The 18,752-nt window shown below is 47.0% G+C and overlaps 1 protein-coding gene across 3 annotated transcripts in view; it reads right to left on the reverse strand.

The window, feature by feature from the left end:
- The window catches only part of POU6F1 (POU class 6 homeobox 1), a 31,705-nt gene extending 20,020 nt beyond the window's left edge, over window positions 1-11,685 (reverse strand). For 2 of the 3 annotated variants that reach the window (XM_012450221.3, XM_012450220.3), the window contains exons 1-2: window positions 3,146-6,467; window positions 729-823 (exon numbers count right to left, since the gene is read on the reverse strand). In XM_012450221.3, coding sequence (XP_012305644.2) covers window positions 729-776 — 48 coding nt within the window. In that variant the 5' untranslated portion in view covers window positions 777-823; window positions 3,146-6,467. Of the gene's footprint in view, window positions 1-728; window positions 824-3,145; window positions 6,468-11,620 lie in introns of those variants that run through there. The other variant, XM_012450218.2, reaches the window with a different exon arrangement.
- Window positions 11,686-18,752: the final 7,067 nt, after the last annotated feature.

Consider the following 18,752-nt stretch of genomic DNA (forward strand, 5'->3'; position numbering starts at 1 on the left):
GAGATGAATGAATACATCCCAAAAGCAGCTCTTGTGCTGCCTCCAGCTTGCCCTATGAGGGACTTCACTCCAATTTCAGAGAAGTTCATACTTTTTTTTTTGGAGATAGAGTCTTGCTCTGTCACCCAGGCTGGAGTGCGGTGGCACGATCTCGGCTCACTGCAACCTCCACCTTCTGGGTTCAAGTGATTCTCCTGCCTCAGCCTCCCAAGTAGCTGGGATTACAGGTGCCCACCACCACCCCCGGCTAATTTTTGTATTTTGAGTAGAGACAGAGTTTCACCATGTTGGCCTGGCTGGTCTTGAACTCCTGACCTCAGGTGACCCACCACCTTGGCCTCCCAAAGTGCTGGGATTATAGGTGTGAGCCACCATGCCCGGCCTTTTTTTTGTCCTTTTAAGAAATGACATAGTCATTTGCAAAAAACAAAGAAGAAAATGTGTGTAAGCAAGAAGAAAAACTAAAGAGTAAATTACCTGATGTCAAAACTTTCCCCATGTAAACTTAAACATGTGATGTACATTTTGATTTCACACCTTAAAGTCACAGCTTAACTCCCCAAACTCAGGCCCTGAGAAATCCTAAGTGGCAAGCACCTCTGGACAGGTGAAGTGGCCGTGAACTCTGGTAAGAAACAGATAATAAGGGGCCCTGTGGAGTCTTCCTCCTTTGCCCACACCCCTCGCTCCATCACCCTTACCCCCTACTCTTCCACCCCAGAAGATACCTGCTCATTGACAGTCAGAGATGACTCTGACCCAGCTCCAGGATCCATGGTCACTTCTCAGGGTTGGGTGGGGGCCGGCCCACCCCTAGCACATCCTGGGTAAGATGGGATTGGAAAGGCAAAGGCTGATGTAACACAGTAATACAATTTCTATACCATTTAGAAAAGTCAGAATAGAATCGTAGGAAGACAGAGAAGCTAGGTTCTCCCAAGTATCTGTAGAAGTAAAAAAACCCCCAAAAAACAGGATTCATTTTTTTTTTTTTTTTTTTTTGCGACAGCGTCTCACTCCGTTGCCCAGGCTGGAATGCAGTGGTGCGATCTGTGCTCACTGCAGCCTGCGCCTTCCGGGTTCAACCGATTCTCCTGCCTCAGCCTCCTGAGTAGCTGGGATTACAGCCATGTGCCACCATGCCAGGCTAATTTTTGTATTTTTAGTAGAGATAGAGTTTCACCATGTTGGCCAGGCTGGTCTTGAATTCCTGACCTCAAGTGATCCACCCACCTCGGCCTCCCTAAGTAACAGGAATGAGCCACTGCACCAGCCAAAAAACAGAATTCTAAGAACTTTAAAGTGCTCCATTTCCTACTGCATCCTAGGAGAATTAACATTCAGAAGAACCAGGAACATCTGGGCTTAAGGTGAGAGTAAAGAAAGGGCCAAATAGCTTCCCTGGGGCTCCCCCAGTCCGATGGGAGAGAGCACACCCAGTAGAACCCAAGGTGAATCTGACCCTGACACTCAGAACCTTAGACTCTCAGGTAAGGAGCAAGAGAGAAATCTGGGCAGATTTCCTAGAAGAGATGGTAAAAACATAAATTAGGCCAGGCGAGGTGGCTCACGCCTTTAATCCCAACACTTTGGGAGGACAAGGCAGGTGGGTCACAAGGTCGGGAGTTCAAGACCAGCTTGGCCAACATGGTGAAACCTTGTCTCCACTAAAAATACAAAAAATTAGTCAGGCGTGGTGGCGGGCACTTGTAATCCCAGCTACTTGGGAGGCTGAGGCAGGAGAATTGCTTGAACCTGGGAGGTCGAGGTTGCAGTGAGCCAAGATCACACCACTGCACGCCAGCCTGGAGACAGGCAAGACTCCATCTCAAAACAAACAAATTAATTAATTAAATTAAATAAAAATAAATAAATTAAAGTGGTTTCCTGGAGCATTTAGTAAAAATTTTAGTATTTGTATCAAAGTACAGAGTAGAGCGAGACTCAGTCTCAAAAAACAAATAAATGTTCAAAATAGGTAGAGATGGAAAAAAAAGAAAAAATACATAAAATAAATAAAGTACAGAGTAATAATTTAAAAATAAAAATATAAATGCAGATCCCTAGACCTTTTCCCCCAACTACTCCAAGAGAGTCTGATTCAGTGGAGGAACATCACAGAATCACCCCTCGGGCGACTCTGTGACAGCGGCCCAAAGACCACAGTGGCCTGTAACAGAGGAGGTGAGACATCCCAGATGGTGAACAGCCTGCCCTGTGCAGTGAGGAGTGGGCAAAGCCCTCATGTGAGGACAGGTTGTCTGGCTGGAGCCACAAACCACAGTCATAAGAAATAAAGAAAATAGGTTGGGCACAGTGGCTTATGCCTGTAATCCTAACACTTTGGGAGGCTGAGGCAGGAGGATTGCTTGGGTCCAGGAGTTCGAGACCAGCCTGGGCAACATAGTGAGACCCTGTCTCTACTAAAAACAAAAATAAAAAATAAAAACATTAGCCGGGCATTGTGGTGCATGCCTATAGTCTCAGCTACTCAGGAGGCTGAGGTGGGAAGATTGCTTGAAACTGGGAGGCAGAGGCTGCAGTGAGCAGTAATTGGTACACTCCAGCCTGGGTGACAGAAGCAGACCTTGTCTCAAAAAAGAAAGAGACAGATAGAGAGAGAGAGAGAGAGAAAAAAAAAGAGGCAAATAGGTTTAGACACTTTTATAGGAAAAAAGCAATTAACATTTATTTTGAGTGCATCTTGTATGCTAGTCATTTTATGTAACACAAATTGCTTGCTGTATTACTCATGCCAACTCTGGGGGCGTGGGGAATGGGGGACATTATTATCTGCATGTGACAGATGGGGAAACAAAGCCCAGAGGGGTGTTCTGGATTCACCTTTCCCTTCTGCTATGGTCTGAATGTGTCGTTCCCCCCAAATTCATGTGTTGAAATTCTAATCCCCAAGGTGATAGCATTAAGAGGTAGGGCCTCTGCAAGGTAATTAGGAATGGGATTAGTGACCATATAAAAGAGGCCTGAGGCTGGGTACAGTGGCTCATCCCTGTAATCCCAGCATTTAGGGAGGCCAAGGCAGGTGAATTGCTTGAGCCCAGGAGTTCCAGGCGAGCCTGGGCAACATGGCGAAACCCCATCTCTACAAAAAGTACAAAAATTAGCTGAGAGTGGTGGTGCGTACCTGTAGTCTCAGCTACTCAGGAGGTTGAGGCGGAAGGATCACTTGAGCCCAGGAGGTTGAAGCTGTGGTAAACTGTGATTACGCCACTGCACTCCAGCCTGTGCAACAGAGCAAGACCCTAGTGTGAGAGAGATATTTTCACCCCTTTGACTATGTGAGGACACAGCAAGAAGGCTTTGTTAATGAGGAAGTGGGCCATCACCAGACAACACCCTGAGCTTGGACTTCCCACCTTCAGTACTATGATAAATTTCTGTGCTTTTTAAGCTACCTAGTTCATGGTAGTTTGTTAAAGCAGCCCAAACAGACTAAGATAAATTCACATCCCATATAATTAACCATTTTAGCCACTTTACAGTGCACCATACAGTGGAATCTGGTACATTCACACCTGTGCCACCATCACCACTGTCTAGTCCCAGAACATTTTCATCAACCTAAAAGGAGATTCCATATCCACGAATAGTCTTTCACCTTCCACTGCCACCACCCAAGCCCTGGAAACTAGTGATGTGCTTTCTCTATGGAGTTCCCTATTCTGGATATTTCATGTAAATGGGATTAAAGAATATGTGGCTTTCTGTGTCTAGTTTCTTTTACTTAGCATGTTTCCAAGGTTCATCCACGTTGTAGCATGTGTCAGAATTTCATTCCTTTTCATGGCAGAATAATCTTTTTTTTTGAGATGGAGTCTTGCTCTGTTGCCAGGCTGGAGGGCAGTGGTGCAATCTTGGCTCACTGCAACCTCCACCTCCCAAGTTCAAGCAGTTTTCCTGCCTCAGCCTACTGAGTAGCTGGGACTACAAGCGCACGCCACCATGCTCAGCTAATTTTTGTATTTTTAGTAGAGATGGGATTTCACCCTGTTGACCAGGATGGTCTTGATCTTTTGACCTCGTAATCCACCCGCCTTGGCCTCCCAAAGTGCTAGGATTACAGGTGTGAGCCACCATGCCTGGCCAGCTGAATAAAATTCTATTGTATGGATATACTACATTTTGTTTGTTCATTCATTAGTTGATGGATATTTGGGTTGTTCTAACTTTTGGCTATTGTGAATAGTGTATTATGACTATTGGGTATAATTTTTTTTGAACACCTGTTTCCAATTCTTTGAGTATATACCTAGGAATGGAATTGCTAGATTATCCCTTGGGGTTTAAGCATCTTCATTGCTTGGCAGAATGTTCCCTGATCAACCAGGTAAGGAGAACCATGAGGTTCCTTCCCTCCTCTTCCCTCCCTAACCTCTCTAGAATGGGGGTCAAGGAGAGGGCAAGCAATTCCAGATACCTAACAATTAAGAAAAAAAGAGGAATTGAGCCTTCCCCTTTCAGGTAGGAAGAGGGGGTGCAGGAGGGGCTGAGGAATTTTCTGGAAGAACTGGTGAGCATCCATCTACCTCACTGGGGCTCTAAGCCTCTTTCTTGGGTGATGTCTCCCCTCAGATTTTTTTCTTGAGAGAGGGTCTTGCTCTGTTGCCCAGGCTAGAATGTAGTGGCATGACCATGGCTCACTGCAGCCTCAAACTCCCAGTCCCAAGTGATCCTTCCACCTTAACCACCAGAGTAGCTGTGACTACCCATGGACAGCTATTTTTTTTTTTGGTAGATATGAGGTCTCACTATGTTGCCAGGGCTAGTCTTAAACTCCTATCTCCCTAGATTTTGTACATGGTAGTCTTCCATGAGGTTTTCCAGAGAACTTGGCAATTTACCATCACTTCTGGGTAGGAATTGGGATGAGCTATGAAAGTTGTTAAATATAGAAGTCATATGCAAAGAAAATAAGAGGAAGAGACAAAATTGAAATGAAAGCTACGCAAGGTTAATCTGGGTGCATTACAGCTTGATACATACGTTTCATGGGGAGAAGAATTTTCCAATTCCAAAGAAGGTCATTAGGCGTAAGGCAGCAGTAGCTAATCATCATAGAGCAGCAAGCCATCTGCTCGAGAGGAGAGTAAAGCCTGCTTATAGTCTCACTGTGGCCTCTGGCTCTTTGCCGCCAATTACGGCCACTCACCGGGAGTGGTTGAGCAGGGGCAAGTGTCCACTTTGTGACTGTGTTAGTGGGATTCAAGTAGTGATAAGGCTTGGGTGATTCTGATATCCCTTCCACCCTTAAGAATGTATGAGCTATGAGGACCTGGGTCCTCGGTGTCTGGTCCTTTAAGCCAAGGGCAAAGTCTGTCCTGAGACAGAGCCTCTAGCCACACCTAAGCCCACTCCAACCCACTAGCCAGATTTCAGCCCACCAGAAATCCAGGCAGAGCAGAGTCCAAGACCTCCCTTGTTCCAGATCTGACTCCATCTCTCTCTGTCTTACCTTTAGATGGCTCCTATTACACATGTATGTGATATCAACACCTCTCTGACAAGTAGACACTTAGCATTTTGACTCTGAGCTGTGCCCTGTGTGTTCCCTTTGCTTGGTATCTGTGCAGACTTTCCTCTGGAACTGCTCCCATCTCCTTGTCAGGAACTTTCCAGATTTTTTTCAAGCCTCGGCTGTGGCTGGGTTCCAGTGACTAGAAAGCCATCTTTGGTTTGCTTTTTGACCATTTCCCCAATGACTGCATAAATAGCACACCTGGATGGACTCCTCTGAGCCCATGATGCTATGTAGTGCCCACAGCCTGAAGGCCAAGAGGGAGAGACAATCAGCTGTCTGTTTCAAGAGAAGGAGCTCCTGTCCCCGTCCCAGCAGTAGAATCCCAATACATACACAGATCATAGCAGAGCTGCTCTGGTTAAAGCTGGGGTGGGAAGCAGAGCACACCAAGGGCCCTCTCCATTACCTTCTTTCTCCAGTGAGTTGGGTTTGAAAAACCCCTGGATGGGGCCTGGCAAGGCACTCTGGTTGGCTAGCAAATGGCTCACTTACCCCTTGTTTTCCTTGCTAACATCTAAAAACCCAGGCAGAGCTGAGCACAATGGCTCACGCCTATAATCTCAGTGCTTTGAGAGGATCATGTGAGTTTAGGAGTTTGACACCTTCCCCATCTCTACAAAAGATTAAAAAACAAAACAAAACAAAACCAGGCCGGGCGCGGTGGTTCATGCCAGTAATCCCAGCACTTTGGGAGGCTGAGGCTGGAGGATCATAAAGTCAGGAGATTGAGACCTTCCTGGCTAACACGGTGAAACTCCATCTCCACTAAAAATACAAAAAATTATCTGGGCGTTGTGGCACACACCTGTAGTCCCAGCTACTTGGGAGGCCGAGGCAGGAGAATCGCTTGACCCCCCGAGGTGGAGGTTGTGGTGAGCCAAGATTGTACCACTGCACTCCAGCCTGGGCTACAGAGCGAGACTCCAACTCAAAAAAAAAAAACAAAAAAACTAGCCGGGTGTAGTGGTGCACACCTGTGGGAGGACTGCTTGAGCCCCAGAGGTCAAGGCTGCAGTGAGTTGTGATCATGCCACTGCACTCCAGCCTGGGTGACAGAGCAAGACTTTGTTCCAAATAAATAAATATAAAAACAAAACCCCAAGCAGTCTCAGGGGTAAAAGGAACTGCGAGTGCTAAGGCATTTGCATGCCCTGAGAATCCAAAGAGGTCCAGGGTCATGCAGGATTTTCAGTGGGGAAGAATGAGCCAGACAGCCTTGTTCTACCTGTTATTCTCCTCTGGACCTGCTTTGAGTTTAGAGCAGTATTCCAAGATACAAAGGAGAAGGACTGGGAAATCCCAAACAAATCAGAACTCCCTAAAATAGCCTGAGATCCTAGTAAAGAAATCCTTAAATGCCTTGCCTAATTTGAGTAGGCGGTGTGGTGGCTCACACCTTTAATCCTAACACTTTGGGAGCCCAAGGCAGGAGGATCACCTGAGATCAGGAGTTCAAGACTAGATTGGCCAACATGGGGAAACCCTGTCTCTACTAAAAGTAGAAAACTTAGCTGGGCATGGTGGTGGGCACCTGTAGTCCCAGCTACTCGGGAAGCTGGGGCAGGAGAATTGCTTGAACCCGGGAGGTGGAGGTTGCAGTGAGCTGAGATTGCGCCACTACACTCCAGTCTGGGCGACAGAGCGAGACTCCGTCTTAAAAAATAAAAATAATAAATAATTAAATAAATAAAATGGTGATTAAATAGGCAAACCCTATGGATTATTATAATGATATAAGATCATGTAAATGAAATGCTTAGCATGATGCTTTTACCACAATCATCTTCATTTTTTTTCTTTTCTTTTTTTTTTTTTTTTTAAAGACGGAGTTTCACCATATTGGTCAGGCTGGTCTTGACCTCCTGACCTCAGGTGATCCACCCGCCTCAGCCTCCCAAAGTGCTAGGATTTCAGGCGTGAGCCACCGCGCCCGGCTAATCATCTTCATTTTTATCTATATGTACATAGAGGTAGAGAGAGGTCAGGTGACTTGACCAAGGACACTGGAGAGTCAGTGGCAGATTCAAACTTCAAGGCTCTGTCCACCTCCCCAAACCCCATCCTCCTGACACCACACAGAGCCTCCTCTCAGGAAACAGGAGAAGGCTGATAGGGATTGCTCTGGACCCCAAGACTCAGGAGACACTAAAAAACAGAGGATCTCAATTCTGCTCCAGACCGGCCCCCACCCCTATGCCCTAAACCATCAGCAGAGCTAACAGTCTTGCCAAGCTGTTGTCAGACCAGCTAGGCACACACACAGAAGAAAGAAAAAAGAGTAATGAGGTGACCAAAAAATAGGAGAGTAGAGCCAAGCGTAGTGGCTCTTACCTGTAATCCCAGCACTTTGGGAGGTGAGGCGGGCGGATCACCTGAGGTCGGGCATTTGAGACCAGCCTGACCAACATGGAGAAACCTCATCTCTACTAAAAAGACAAAATTAGCCAGGCATGGTGGTGCATGCCTGTATTCCCAGCTACTCGGGGGGCTGAGGCAGGAGAATCACTTGAACCTGGGAGGCGGAGGTTGCGGCAAGCCGAGATCACACCATTGCACTCCAGCCTGGGCAACAAGAGTGAAACTCTGTCTTAAAAAAAGAAAAGAAAGAAAAGAAAAGAAAAGAAGGAAGGAAGGAAGGAGAAAGAAAGCAAGAGAAAGAAAAAAGAGAAAAGAGAGAAAGAGAGAGAGAGAAAGAAGAAAGAAAGAAGGAAGGAAAGAAGGAAGGAAGGAAGGAAGGAATTTTTAAATGAAAAGTTGGTATGTTCCTAGTAGACTGTAAGCTCCAGGAAGGCAGGGCTCATGTGCTTATCATCATATCACTGGTGCCTAGCATAATATCTGGCACATAACCAGGTTCATGAGTATGGGCTGAAAACATTTAAGATACGAGGTCATGTCATAGCCACATCACTTAGCCTCTTCATATTTCCTACCTTTTCCCTCAAAACACACACCCTATTTCAAATGTTTTGGCTCCATTTCTCATACTGGGGCTACTTAAAAATGATTTCAAAGACGTAGTATAGGCTGGGTGTGGTGGTTCACGCCGGTAATCCCAGCACTTTGGGAGGCTGAGGCAGGTGGATTACTTAAGGTCAGGAGTTCGAGATCAGCCTGGCCAACATGGTGAAACTCCATCTCTGCTAAAAATACAAAAATTACCCGGGGAATGGTGGTGTGCGCCTATAGTCTCAGCTACTTGGGAGGCCGAGGTGGGAGAGTTGCTTGAACTCAGAAAGTGGAAGTTGCAGTGAGCCAAGATCATGCCACTGCATTCTAGACTGAGTGACAGAGTGAAACTCTGTCTCAAAAAAAAAAAAAAAAAAAGCGCCAGGCGCGGTGGCTCAAGCCTGTAATCCCAGCACTTTGGGAGGCCAAGGCGGGTGGATCACGAGGTCAACAGATCGAGACCATCCTGGTCAACATGGTGAAACCCCATCTCTACTAAAAATACAAAAATTTAGCTGGGCATGGTGGCGCATGCCTGTAATCCCAGCTACTCAGGAGGCTGAGGCAGGAGAATTGCCTGAACCCAGGAGGCGGAGGTTGTGGTGAGCCGAGATCGCGCCATTGCACTCCAGCCTGGGTAACAAGCAAAACTCCGTCTAAAAAAAAAAAAAAAAAAAAATTTCAAAGATGTAGAATTGAGTTCTGGAGAACCCAGACCACATTGACCCCTTCCTAAAGTGCCCATCCAGTTTCTCATTCCATCTTCCTCCCTTGGCCAGTTTCTCCTGGATCCCACTCTCTCTTCTGCCTCATGAACCCTCATTTTGACACAGAGCATGGGATTTAAAGGCAGAAGACCCAGCTTGAATACTGCTTCTACTACAGGTAGTCCCTCTAAGCCTCAGTTTCCTTATCCAAAATGGAATCAAATTATAGTAACCATCTCATGGGTTATTATGAGGATTAAATTAATATTCACAGAAGGCACTTAAAACAGGGCCTAGAATGAAGCAAACACTATATATGTGTTATTATCATTGCTATTATTTTGAACTGAAGTAAAGCATGCACATAAAAACGTTTTAAATTATAAAGCATTTTTAAAATGTAAAAGATGGCTGGGCGTGGTGGCTAACGCCTGTAATCCCAACACTTTGGGAGGCCCAGGCGTTCGAGACCAGCCTAAGCAACACAGTAAAACCCCGTCTCTACTAAAATACAAAAAAATTAGCCGAGAGTGGCAACATTTGCCTGTAATCCCAGCTACTTGGGAGGTCGAGACAGGAGAATCACTTGAACCCGGAGGTTGCAGTGAGCCAAGACTGTGCCACTGCACTCCAGCCTGGGTGACACAGCGAGACTCCGTCTCAAAAGAGAAAAAGGGAAAGATTACTCCGATAATTTTACGTTGAGTATATCTTGGGGACGAGAATATAAGCTTATCTCAAAATTCCTTCAAAATGCAGATAAACAAACATTACAAGAGCAAATTTCTTCTGACTCACTTTTCTTTTCTTTTTTTGTTTTTGAGACAGAGTCTCACTCTGTCGGCCAGGCTGGAGTCAAGTGGCATGATCTTGGCTCACTGCCACCTCTGCCTCCTAGGTTCAAGCAATTCTTCTGCCTCAGCCTCCCGAGTAGCTGGGACTACAAGCGAGTGCCACCACGCCTGGCTAATTTTTGTATTTTTAGTAGAGATGGGGTTTCAACACCTTGGCCAGGCCGGTCTTGAACTCCTTACTTCGTAATCCACCTGTCTTGGCCTCCCAAAGTGCTGGGATTACAGGCATGAGCCATGGCACCTGGCCCCTGACTCACTTTTCTTAACTGCCAGGAAGTATTTCCAGGTACAAAACAGAAGAAATGGCTACATACACACACACACTCGCGCACAATCACTTCATGGTATTACCTTGTTTGTTTTCATGTTTAGCATCTACTTGTCCACCCCCAGAATAAAAACTCCATGACAGAAGTTTTGTCTGAATTGTTCAGAGCATGGCACTGAGAGGGTATTTTTGTTGAACCAACGAAGAAATGAAGTTCTACAGCGGATAAGCGAAGTACCAGGTAACAGAAGTATCGCTTTGAACACCCGGACTTGAATCAAAATGGAATATATGGAATTATTCCTCAGAAGGCCTCAGCCAGTCAATGTTGGCTACCTTAGATTGCCAAATAAGGGGCATGGGATACATGTATATGAACAATTGGAGACCAGCCCTCTACTTTTGGAACAAGGAATTGGGGAAGGGCAGATGACGTTAAAAATCTCCGCAAAGAGCCTCTTTTCTTTGGCCCAGGAAGGCTTCCTGAACTCTTCTGATTTCCCCCTGCCCAGCGGCAGACGCTATTCTGTGACGGTTTTAGGCTTCCATTCGGGCTAAGCGGGGCATTCTGCAGCGAAACTGGAGGTTACAGGGTATGCTGGGAGCTCCTTTGGCCTTGCCAGGTGAGCCTGCCCAGGGAGCCTACATCGGGCCCATTATTATGACTATTTATTAATAATAATATCGTTATTAAATATTTATGAAGTGCTCATGCTCTGCCCGATGGTGACTCTCCCATCACTGCCCCACCCTTCCAGCAACGCCCGGGTCCCTAACCCCGAGTCCCACCGGTCATCCCAGAGTTTGTTCATTCAGGAGAATTGTGACAGGTCACCCTGGCCGCCCCAGCTGGCCCTAACCGCCAGGAACTCAGGAGTCCGTGTTCTCCAGCGGGGCAGGGATCCGCTCCTGATCGCCACCGGGTCTGTGTGCAGAGCGTCCCCTGTGGTCCGAACACCACCAGGGTTCCAGGGACAGAAACGGGGAGGGGCCAGGTCCGGGTTCCCCACCGGGTCCACCTGGCGGCCGCTCCGGGTCCAGGGCGGCCCGCGGGCAGTCGAGGGCGCGGCCCCCGGGTGTCCGGCCCCAGGCGGGCAACCGCGCGCCGTCCGGCTCCCACAGCTCCCCGCTGCCCCGGCCCCGCATCCCGCCGCCCCGGCCCCACGGCTTTTTTTCTCTTTATCATAAATATATAAATTATGCTAATTACGGGCATTGCATATTAACCAAACCCGAAACCTCCCCTGCCCGGCCCCCTCCCCCTCCGTGCAAACCCCTCCCCGCCCAGGACCCCGCTACTTACCAGAGCCCGAGCCCGAGCCGCCTTCGCCCCGGGTCCCCGGCGGCCACCGATTAGAGATTCATCTCACAGCCCGGGCCAGGGGGCCGGGGCCGGGGCCGGGGCCACGGCGGCCGCCGCCCGCAGACAAAGAAGCCAGTGCGGCTTGGCTGGGCTCGGCTCGGCCCGGGAGCTGGTCGGGACCCGCCGCCGCCCCCGGGCCCCTAGCCTGGGCTGGGCAGAGCCGAAGGGGGTTCCGCGGGCTGCGCCGGGCGGAAGGGGGACGGCCGGGAAGCGGGAAGGGGAAGCCGGGTGGGGGTCGGTCAGGTATATATTTTTCCTCGTTCCCCCCTTCCACGACCCCCCCTTATTCCTCCCCCCCCTTTTTCCCTCCTTCTGCTACTTGGATTTTTTTAGCTGCTGCGTCATGAGCATAATTTATGCAAAGAGCTTTGCCGCATGCTGCACCGCCCGCGCCAGCCGCCGGGGGCGGCGGGCTGGGCGGGCGGTCAGGGAAGGGAGGGGAGCACGGGAGCCGGGAGCGAGGGGTGGGGGTTGGGAGGGGACCCTCGGGCCCTGGCCTAGCGGGAGGCCCGGGAGGCTCTCTCCCGGGACAGGGATGGACGGTCAGTGGGGTGGTCACTCAGCCCCTTCGAGATGTCGCGGAGGTGGTTTCATTTTGTAAGGTGCCAGAGTGGGAGCTGGAGTCCGGACTGGGGACCCCCCCATGCCACAAGGCCTTCAGCCGAGGATTGGGGCGGTGACTCCCTGCCACCACCTTTCCTCTAGGTAGTCAACTCCTCAATGTTGAAAGTCAAGTTTATATCTCTCTCTCCCTCCCTAGAAAGGGTGGGAGGAGCGGGCCAGGCGTGGTGGCTCCGACCTGTAATTCCAGCACTTTGGGAGGCCGAGGCAGGCGGATCAACTGAGATCGAGAGCAAGACCAGCCCGAGCAGCATGGAGAAACCCCGTCTCTACTAAAAATACAAAATTAGCCGGGCATGGTGGCACATGACTGAAATCCCAGCTACTCGGGAGGCTGAGGCAGGAGAATCGCTTGAACCCGGGAGGCAGAGGTTGCGGTGAGCCGAGATCGTGCCATTGCACTCCAGTCTGGGCAACAAGAGCGAAACTTTGTGCCACTGCACTCCAGCCTGGGCAACAAGAGCGAAACTGCATCTCAAAAAAAAAAAGAAAGAAAGAAAAGGAAAGAAAGAAAGGCAGGGGAACTCAGACATCCCTCAGCTAACGTGGAGAACCTCTGAACAGCTGTGGCCCGGCACCAAAGCAGCGAAGGGTCCCAGGTCCCTCACCCAGTGGCAGCCCTGGGCTGTGTTGTCTAAAAGCAGCTTTCCGGCCTTCTTGTCCAAGTAGACAAGGAAATGTGAACAGAATGACAAAGTTCGGTGGAATGGTGAAAAACCTCTGTTAGCTTCTGAAGGTAGAGAGGGGACCAGAAAAGGGATGGATGTTGGGGGCTGAAGGAAAGCAGATTGGAGTAGCGGACAAATGAGAGAGGAAAAAGTTGCCAGACCAAAGTGGAAGAGTGGGAATGAGGGGAGAAGAACTGGGAAGGAAGGAGGCTCTGTAAATCCAATGAATGTGGATCCCAACACAGAGGCACCTGCTGTCTCTCTAGGCTGTTTCCCCTCCCACCCTCCCGGGATATTTGGTGGTCTGATGATAGCTAGAGGTAGATGGGTTAGAGGCAGTGTGACAATGTAAATGGAGGACTCAGTCCTCCCCAGGACTGCTCTGTAAAGCCTTCTGGTGGAAGGGCATTCAATGGCCTGGCCTCCTGGTTAACCTGGCCAGTGGAGCTCAGGCTGTGTCAGCTTGCTGTTTCCATCTGGGAGTGAGCAGGTATTGCTGGCAGCAGACTTATGAGTAACCAATGTATTACGTGCATTTATATATGTATATACTTAGGTTTTAGTCCCAACTCTTCCACTAGCAGTCCAGGCAAGTAATTTAACTTCTTCATTAGTTATAAAACAAGTTTGTGAGCCTGTATGTGAAAAAAAAATGAAAGCTGCAAGCTCTATACAATTGTAAGGTGTCATTCCCTGTCCAGTAGTTTGAACTCATTTTCATGGCCCTGTGAAACTCTACTACGCGGCATGGTATTACAGTTCTTGGGGTTTTTGTTTGGTCTGTAGTTCCTGTGGTCTTCCTGGACTGAATTCTTTGAGGGCACTGGTTGTGACTCATTTTTGTACACTACTTTTTTTTTTTTTTTTAACTGGGGGTGGGCCCCCAAGTGGGTAGAGAGACGGGGCCCCCCATGTACAGTACTCTTTATGTGAAGAAGGGGCTCAGTATTGCTGCTGAACTTTGTCACATGAAGGTTGAAACTTTTAATCTATGTCACTTGGTTTGGTGCTACACAAAGATAGAGCAAAGGCTTTGGATGGCACGGATATTAGCAACAGTTTGAAGAAGGAAATATGGATGTGATCAGAGTAGTTCAGGGAGACATACATAAAAATGTTAATCGGCCAGGGGCTGTCTCTACTAAAAATACAAAATTAGTTGGGCATGGTGGCACGTGCCTGTAGTCCCAATTACTAGGGAGGCTAGGCAGGAGAATCATTTGAACCTGGGAGGTGGAGGTTGTGGTGAGCTGAGATTGTGCCATTGCACTCCAGCTGGACGACAGAGCAAGACTCTGTCTAAAAAAAAAAAAGTTAATCATGATTTTCTTTACATTGTATACACTTCTGCAATGCTTAATTATTTGATGAGCATATTTTACTTCTTGTTCTTTAATTTTGTATTGGGGCATAACATGTACACAGTAAAATATACAAATTTTGTGTATACCATGACAAATTTTTACATGTATTTACATATTACATGTGTATATATGTGCGTGTATACGTATATACACATATACATACATATATACATGTATATATATACACGTATACACAAACACACACACACACATATCCATGTAATCCCCACTCAAAACAAGATATAGAGCCTTTCCAAGACCTGAGAGGATTCCCTTATGTTCCTTCACTGTCCACAAATTCCCAAAGTAACCATTATTCTGATTTCTATCAGCATAGATTACTTTAGCTGATCCTTGAACTTCTCATAAGTGGAATCAGATAGTATGCACTCTTTTGTGTTTGACTCCTGTCACTCAACAATTTTTTTTTTTTTTTTTTTTTTTTAGACAGAGTCTTGCTCTGTCGCCCAGGCTGGAATGCAGTGGCATGATCTCGGCTCACTGCAGCCTCCCCTCCCAGGTTCAAGCAATTCTCCTGCCTCAGCCTCCTGAGTAGCTGGAACTGCAGGTGTATGCCACCACGCCTGGCTAATTTTTTATACTTTTGATAGAGACAGGGTTTCACCATGTTGGCCAGGCTGGTCTCGAACTATTGACCTCAAGTGCTCTGCCTGCCTCGGCCTCCCAAAGTCCTGGGATTACAGGCATCAGCCACCATCCCCGGCCTCAACACATGTTTTTGAGATTCATCCATGTTGTTGAATGTAGCAGTATTTTTTTGATTGCTGTGTAGTGTTCTATTGCATAATTATACCACCATTTATCTATTCTATTGATGGGCATTTGGTTGTTTCCTGTTTGGGGCTCTTAGGAGTAAAACTGCTATGAGCATTCCTGTACAAGTGTTTTGGTGAATATGTGCATTTATTTCTTCTGGGTAAATACTGAGGAGTAGGATAGGTTTGGGGTATATATTTAGCTTTTGTCCATACTGCTAAATAGTTCTCTATAGTGTTTGAACCAATTTCTATCTATCAGCAATGTATGAGAGAGTTCTGGTTGTTCTACATCCTCACCAGTATGTGGTATTGGTAGTCTTCTTGCAATAAAAGTATATTACTTTTTTAAAAAGATATACTTTTTTTGGCCAGGCACAGTGGTTCACAGCTGTAATCCCAGCACTTTGGAAGCTCAAGGCAGGTGGATCACCTGAGGTTAGGAGTTCGAAACCAGCCTGGTCAACATGGTGAAACCTCGTCTCTACCAAAAACACAAAATTAGCTGGGTGTGGTGGCGCATGCCTGTAATCCCAGCTACTTGGGAGGCTGAGGCAGAAGAATGGCTTGAACCCAGGAGGGGTTGCAGTGAGTGGAGACTGCACCACTGCACTCCAGCCTAACTCCATCTGAAAAAAAAAAAAAGCCTGGACCCAGTGGCTCACAGCTGTAATCCCAGCATTTTGGGAGGGCTGAGGCAGGTGGATCATGAGGTCAGGAGTTCAAGACCAGTCTGGCCAATATAGTCAAAGCCCATCTCTACTAAAAATACAAAAATTATCCTGCTGAACACTCTAGAAAAAAAAAATACAAAAATTAGCTGGGTGTGGTGGCACGCGCCTGTAGTCCCAGCTACTCAGGACACTGAGGCAGGAGAATCGCTTGAACCTGAGAGGTAGAGGTGGCAGTGAGCTGAGATCACACCATTGTATTCCAGTCTGGGTGACTGAGTAAGACTCCGTCTCAAAAAACAAAATTTTTTTTTTAGGCTAGGTGGCTTATAAACAACATAGATTTATTTTTCACAGTTCTAGAGGCTGGAAAGTTCAGTATCAAGATCAGTCCTTGTGGACTGATCAAGATCAAGGATCAGCTAAAGTAATCTACGCTGATAGAAATCAGAATAATGGTTACTTTGGGAATTTGTGGACAGTGAAGTATTCAGTATCAAAAAAAATTATAGACTAGGTGGCTTATAAACAACATAGATATATTTCCTACAGTTCTAGAGGCTGGAAAGTTCAGTATCAACATGCTGGCTGATTTGATTTCTTGTGAGGGCCTGCTTCCTGGTTCATAGACAGCCATCCTCACATGGCAGAAGCAGGCTAGGAAGCTCTCTGGGGTTCCTTTTATAAGGGCATTGATCCCATTTATGAAAGCTCTGCTCTCATGACCTAATCACCTCTCAAAGAGCCCACCTAATACCATCACATTGGGGGCTAGTTTCAACCTATGAATTTTGAGGGGGACACAAACATTTGGTCTCTTGTAGGGTGGGACACAGCAAGAGGTGGGGGAGAATTGTACAAAATGAGGTTGGAAAGGGAGGCAGATACCAAATCAGGTAGGCTTGGCCATATATACCTCTAATCTTTCTAATTGGGTCCCTTTTAACTTTGCAAGCTTTGCAAATTCAAGATTTACCTCCTCCGAGAAGCCTTCCTGTATAATACATACCACATTGTTCTAATTAATATTATCTATTGATTTTATTTTTTGAGATAGGGTCTCACTCTTTCACCCAGTCTGGATGTAGTAGTAGCCTCATCTTGTCTCACTGCAGCCTCAACCTTCTGGGCTCAAGCGATCCTTCTGCCTCAGCCTCCCAAGTAGCTGTGACTACAGGTATGTGCCACCATGCCCAGCTAATTTTTGTATTTTTCGTAGAGATGAGGTTTCACCATATGCTGCCCAAGCTGGTCTTGAACTCCTGGGCTCAAGTGATCTGCCAGCCTCAGCCTGCCTAAGTGCTGGGATTACAGGCTCGAGCCACTGTGCCCAGCCAATATTACTTTTTTAATTACATTATTGTTCTAATAACTTCACTATGTAATTTATAGGCCATTCCCTCCCTCCCTTTCTTTCTCTTGCCTTTCCTTTTCTTTCTCTCTTTCTTTCTTTTCCAGACAGGGTCTTGCACTGTTGCACAGGCTGGAGTGCAAGGGTGTGATCATGGCTTACTACAGCCTCAGCTTCCCGGGCTCAAGTGATCCTCCCACCTCAACCTTGAATAGCTGAGACCACAGGCACAGGTGACCATGCCCAGCTAACTTTTTTTTTGTAGAGACAGGGTCTCCGTATGTTGCCCAGGCTGGACTTGAATGCCAGAACTCAAGTGAGCCCCCCGCCTTGGCATCCCAAATTTCTGGGGTTACAGGTGTGAGCTACCACACCTGGTCCTCACTCTGTTTCTTGAGCATATACATTATTTACCTACCAGATGAATGACAGGGCCATATGTTTTCTCTTTCACTTGATCTCCTCAAGCACTTAGCATATGAGGGATGCTCTGTTGACAGTAAGAGTCCTCCTGGGCACTGTACCTAGAAAACTTCTGAAATCAAAGCAGATAATCCCTGGGGTCCCATCTTCCTTGGCATGAGAACTGAGCCAGATCCAGGTCTTCATAAACTTGTCATGGGGCAACGAAGTGTTAACCAGAATCCATGGATACTGTCCCAAACACCTTCCTTATCTCCATAGTCAATCTTGTGCCTCCCTGTCTCTAACCAACAGCTAAAGGGCACCCACTGCTGTTGCTAAGGCAATAAAGCTAGAGCATTCAGCAGGGGACTCAGGTTGGTCAGCACAAAAAACCTCTCAGCTGTGAGGAGAGGAAAGGCAGCAATGCATTTCTAAGGGTCAGTGGGCCAGTGGGCCAGTTTTCATAAAACAACAAAGCAGTTGTCAGTCTTGGCTGCTCATATTGAAGGCATGTGAAGAGACTGGGCCACAGAGGAGAAGATTCCTGATGCTGTTAACAATGCAAGGATATCTTAAGGTGAGAAGCCAGAGTTTTTGACAACTTATATGTGACAAGGAATATGCTTGTGCATGCTCCATTTTTTATAGACCTCCACCTCTCGCCCTGAAATGCATAATTTTAATCTACTTACTTTAATTTTAGCAATGATGTAAAACTGTATTGCTGGGCTGCTGTCATTGTCTCTGACAGATCACCCTACCACCTCAAAGGGTAAATACGGCTTTTTTTTTTCATAATTTTTATACAGTAACAAGGTGAGGAACGTTTTAGCTCATAAATTATTTACCAAACCTCACAGGCATAATAGGCTGTGTGCATATTCATCAGGCTACATCCATTATTCATAAGAAGTTCACTTCAACTGTTAGAAGAAAATGAGGTTGTTGATTGAAATGCTGAAGAAATGTGGGCTTTTGTACTCCCCCCTTCTCTCTCTCATCTGAGTAAGTCTGGAAGTTTCCATCAAAAAATGATATTACAGGAAAAAAAATGTTATTCCTGACAAGTGAATATGTAGATAGAGGGAAAGCAAGCGTGAAGTAGGAAATAAATGGGCAGAATCAACCACTATTCATTGAACTCAAATAATGTCCCCTGACTCCAGCTTCCACATAAACTGTGCCCAGGGGAACCCCTTTCTTGCAACAAAAGATC

This window comes from Aotus nancymaae, unplaced genomic scaffold, assembly GCF_030222135.1.
Source record: "Aotus nancymaae isolate 86718 unplaced genomic scaffold, 86718_ANA_hifiasm-v0.15.2.pri h1tg000016l, whole genome shotgun sequence".
NCBI lineage: Eukaryota > Metazoa > Chordata > Mammalia > Primates > Aotidae > Aotus > Aotus nancymaae.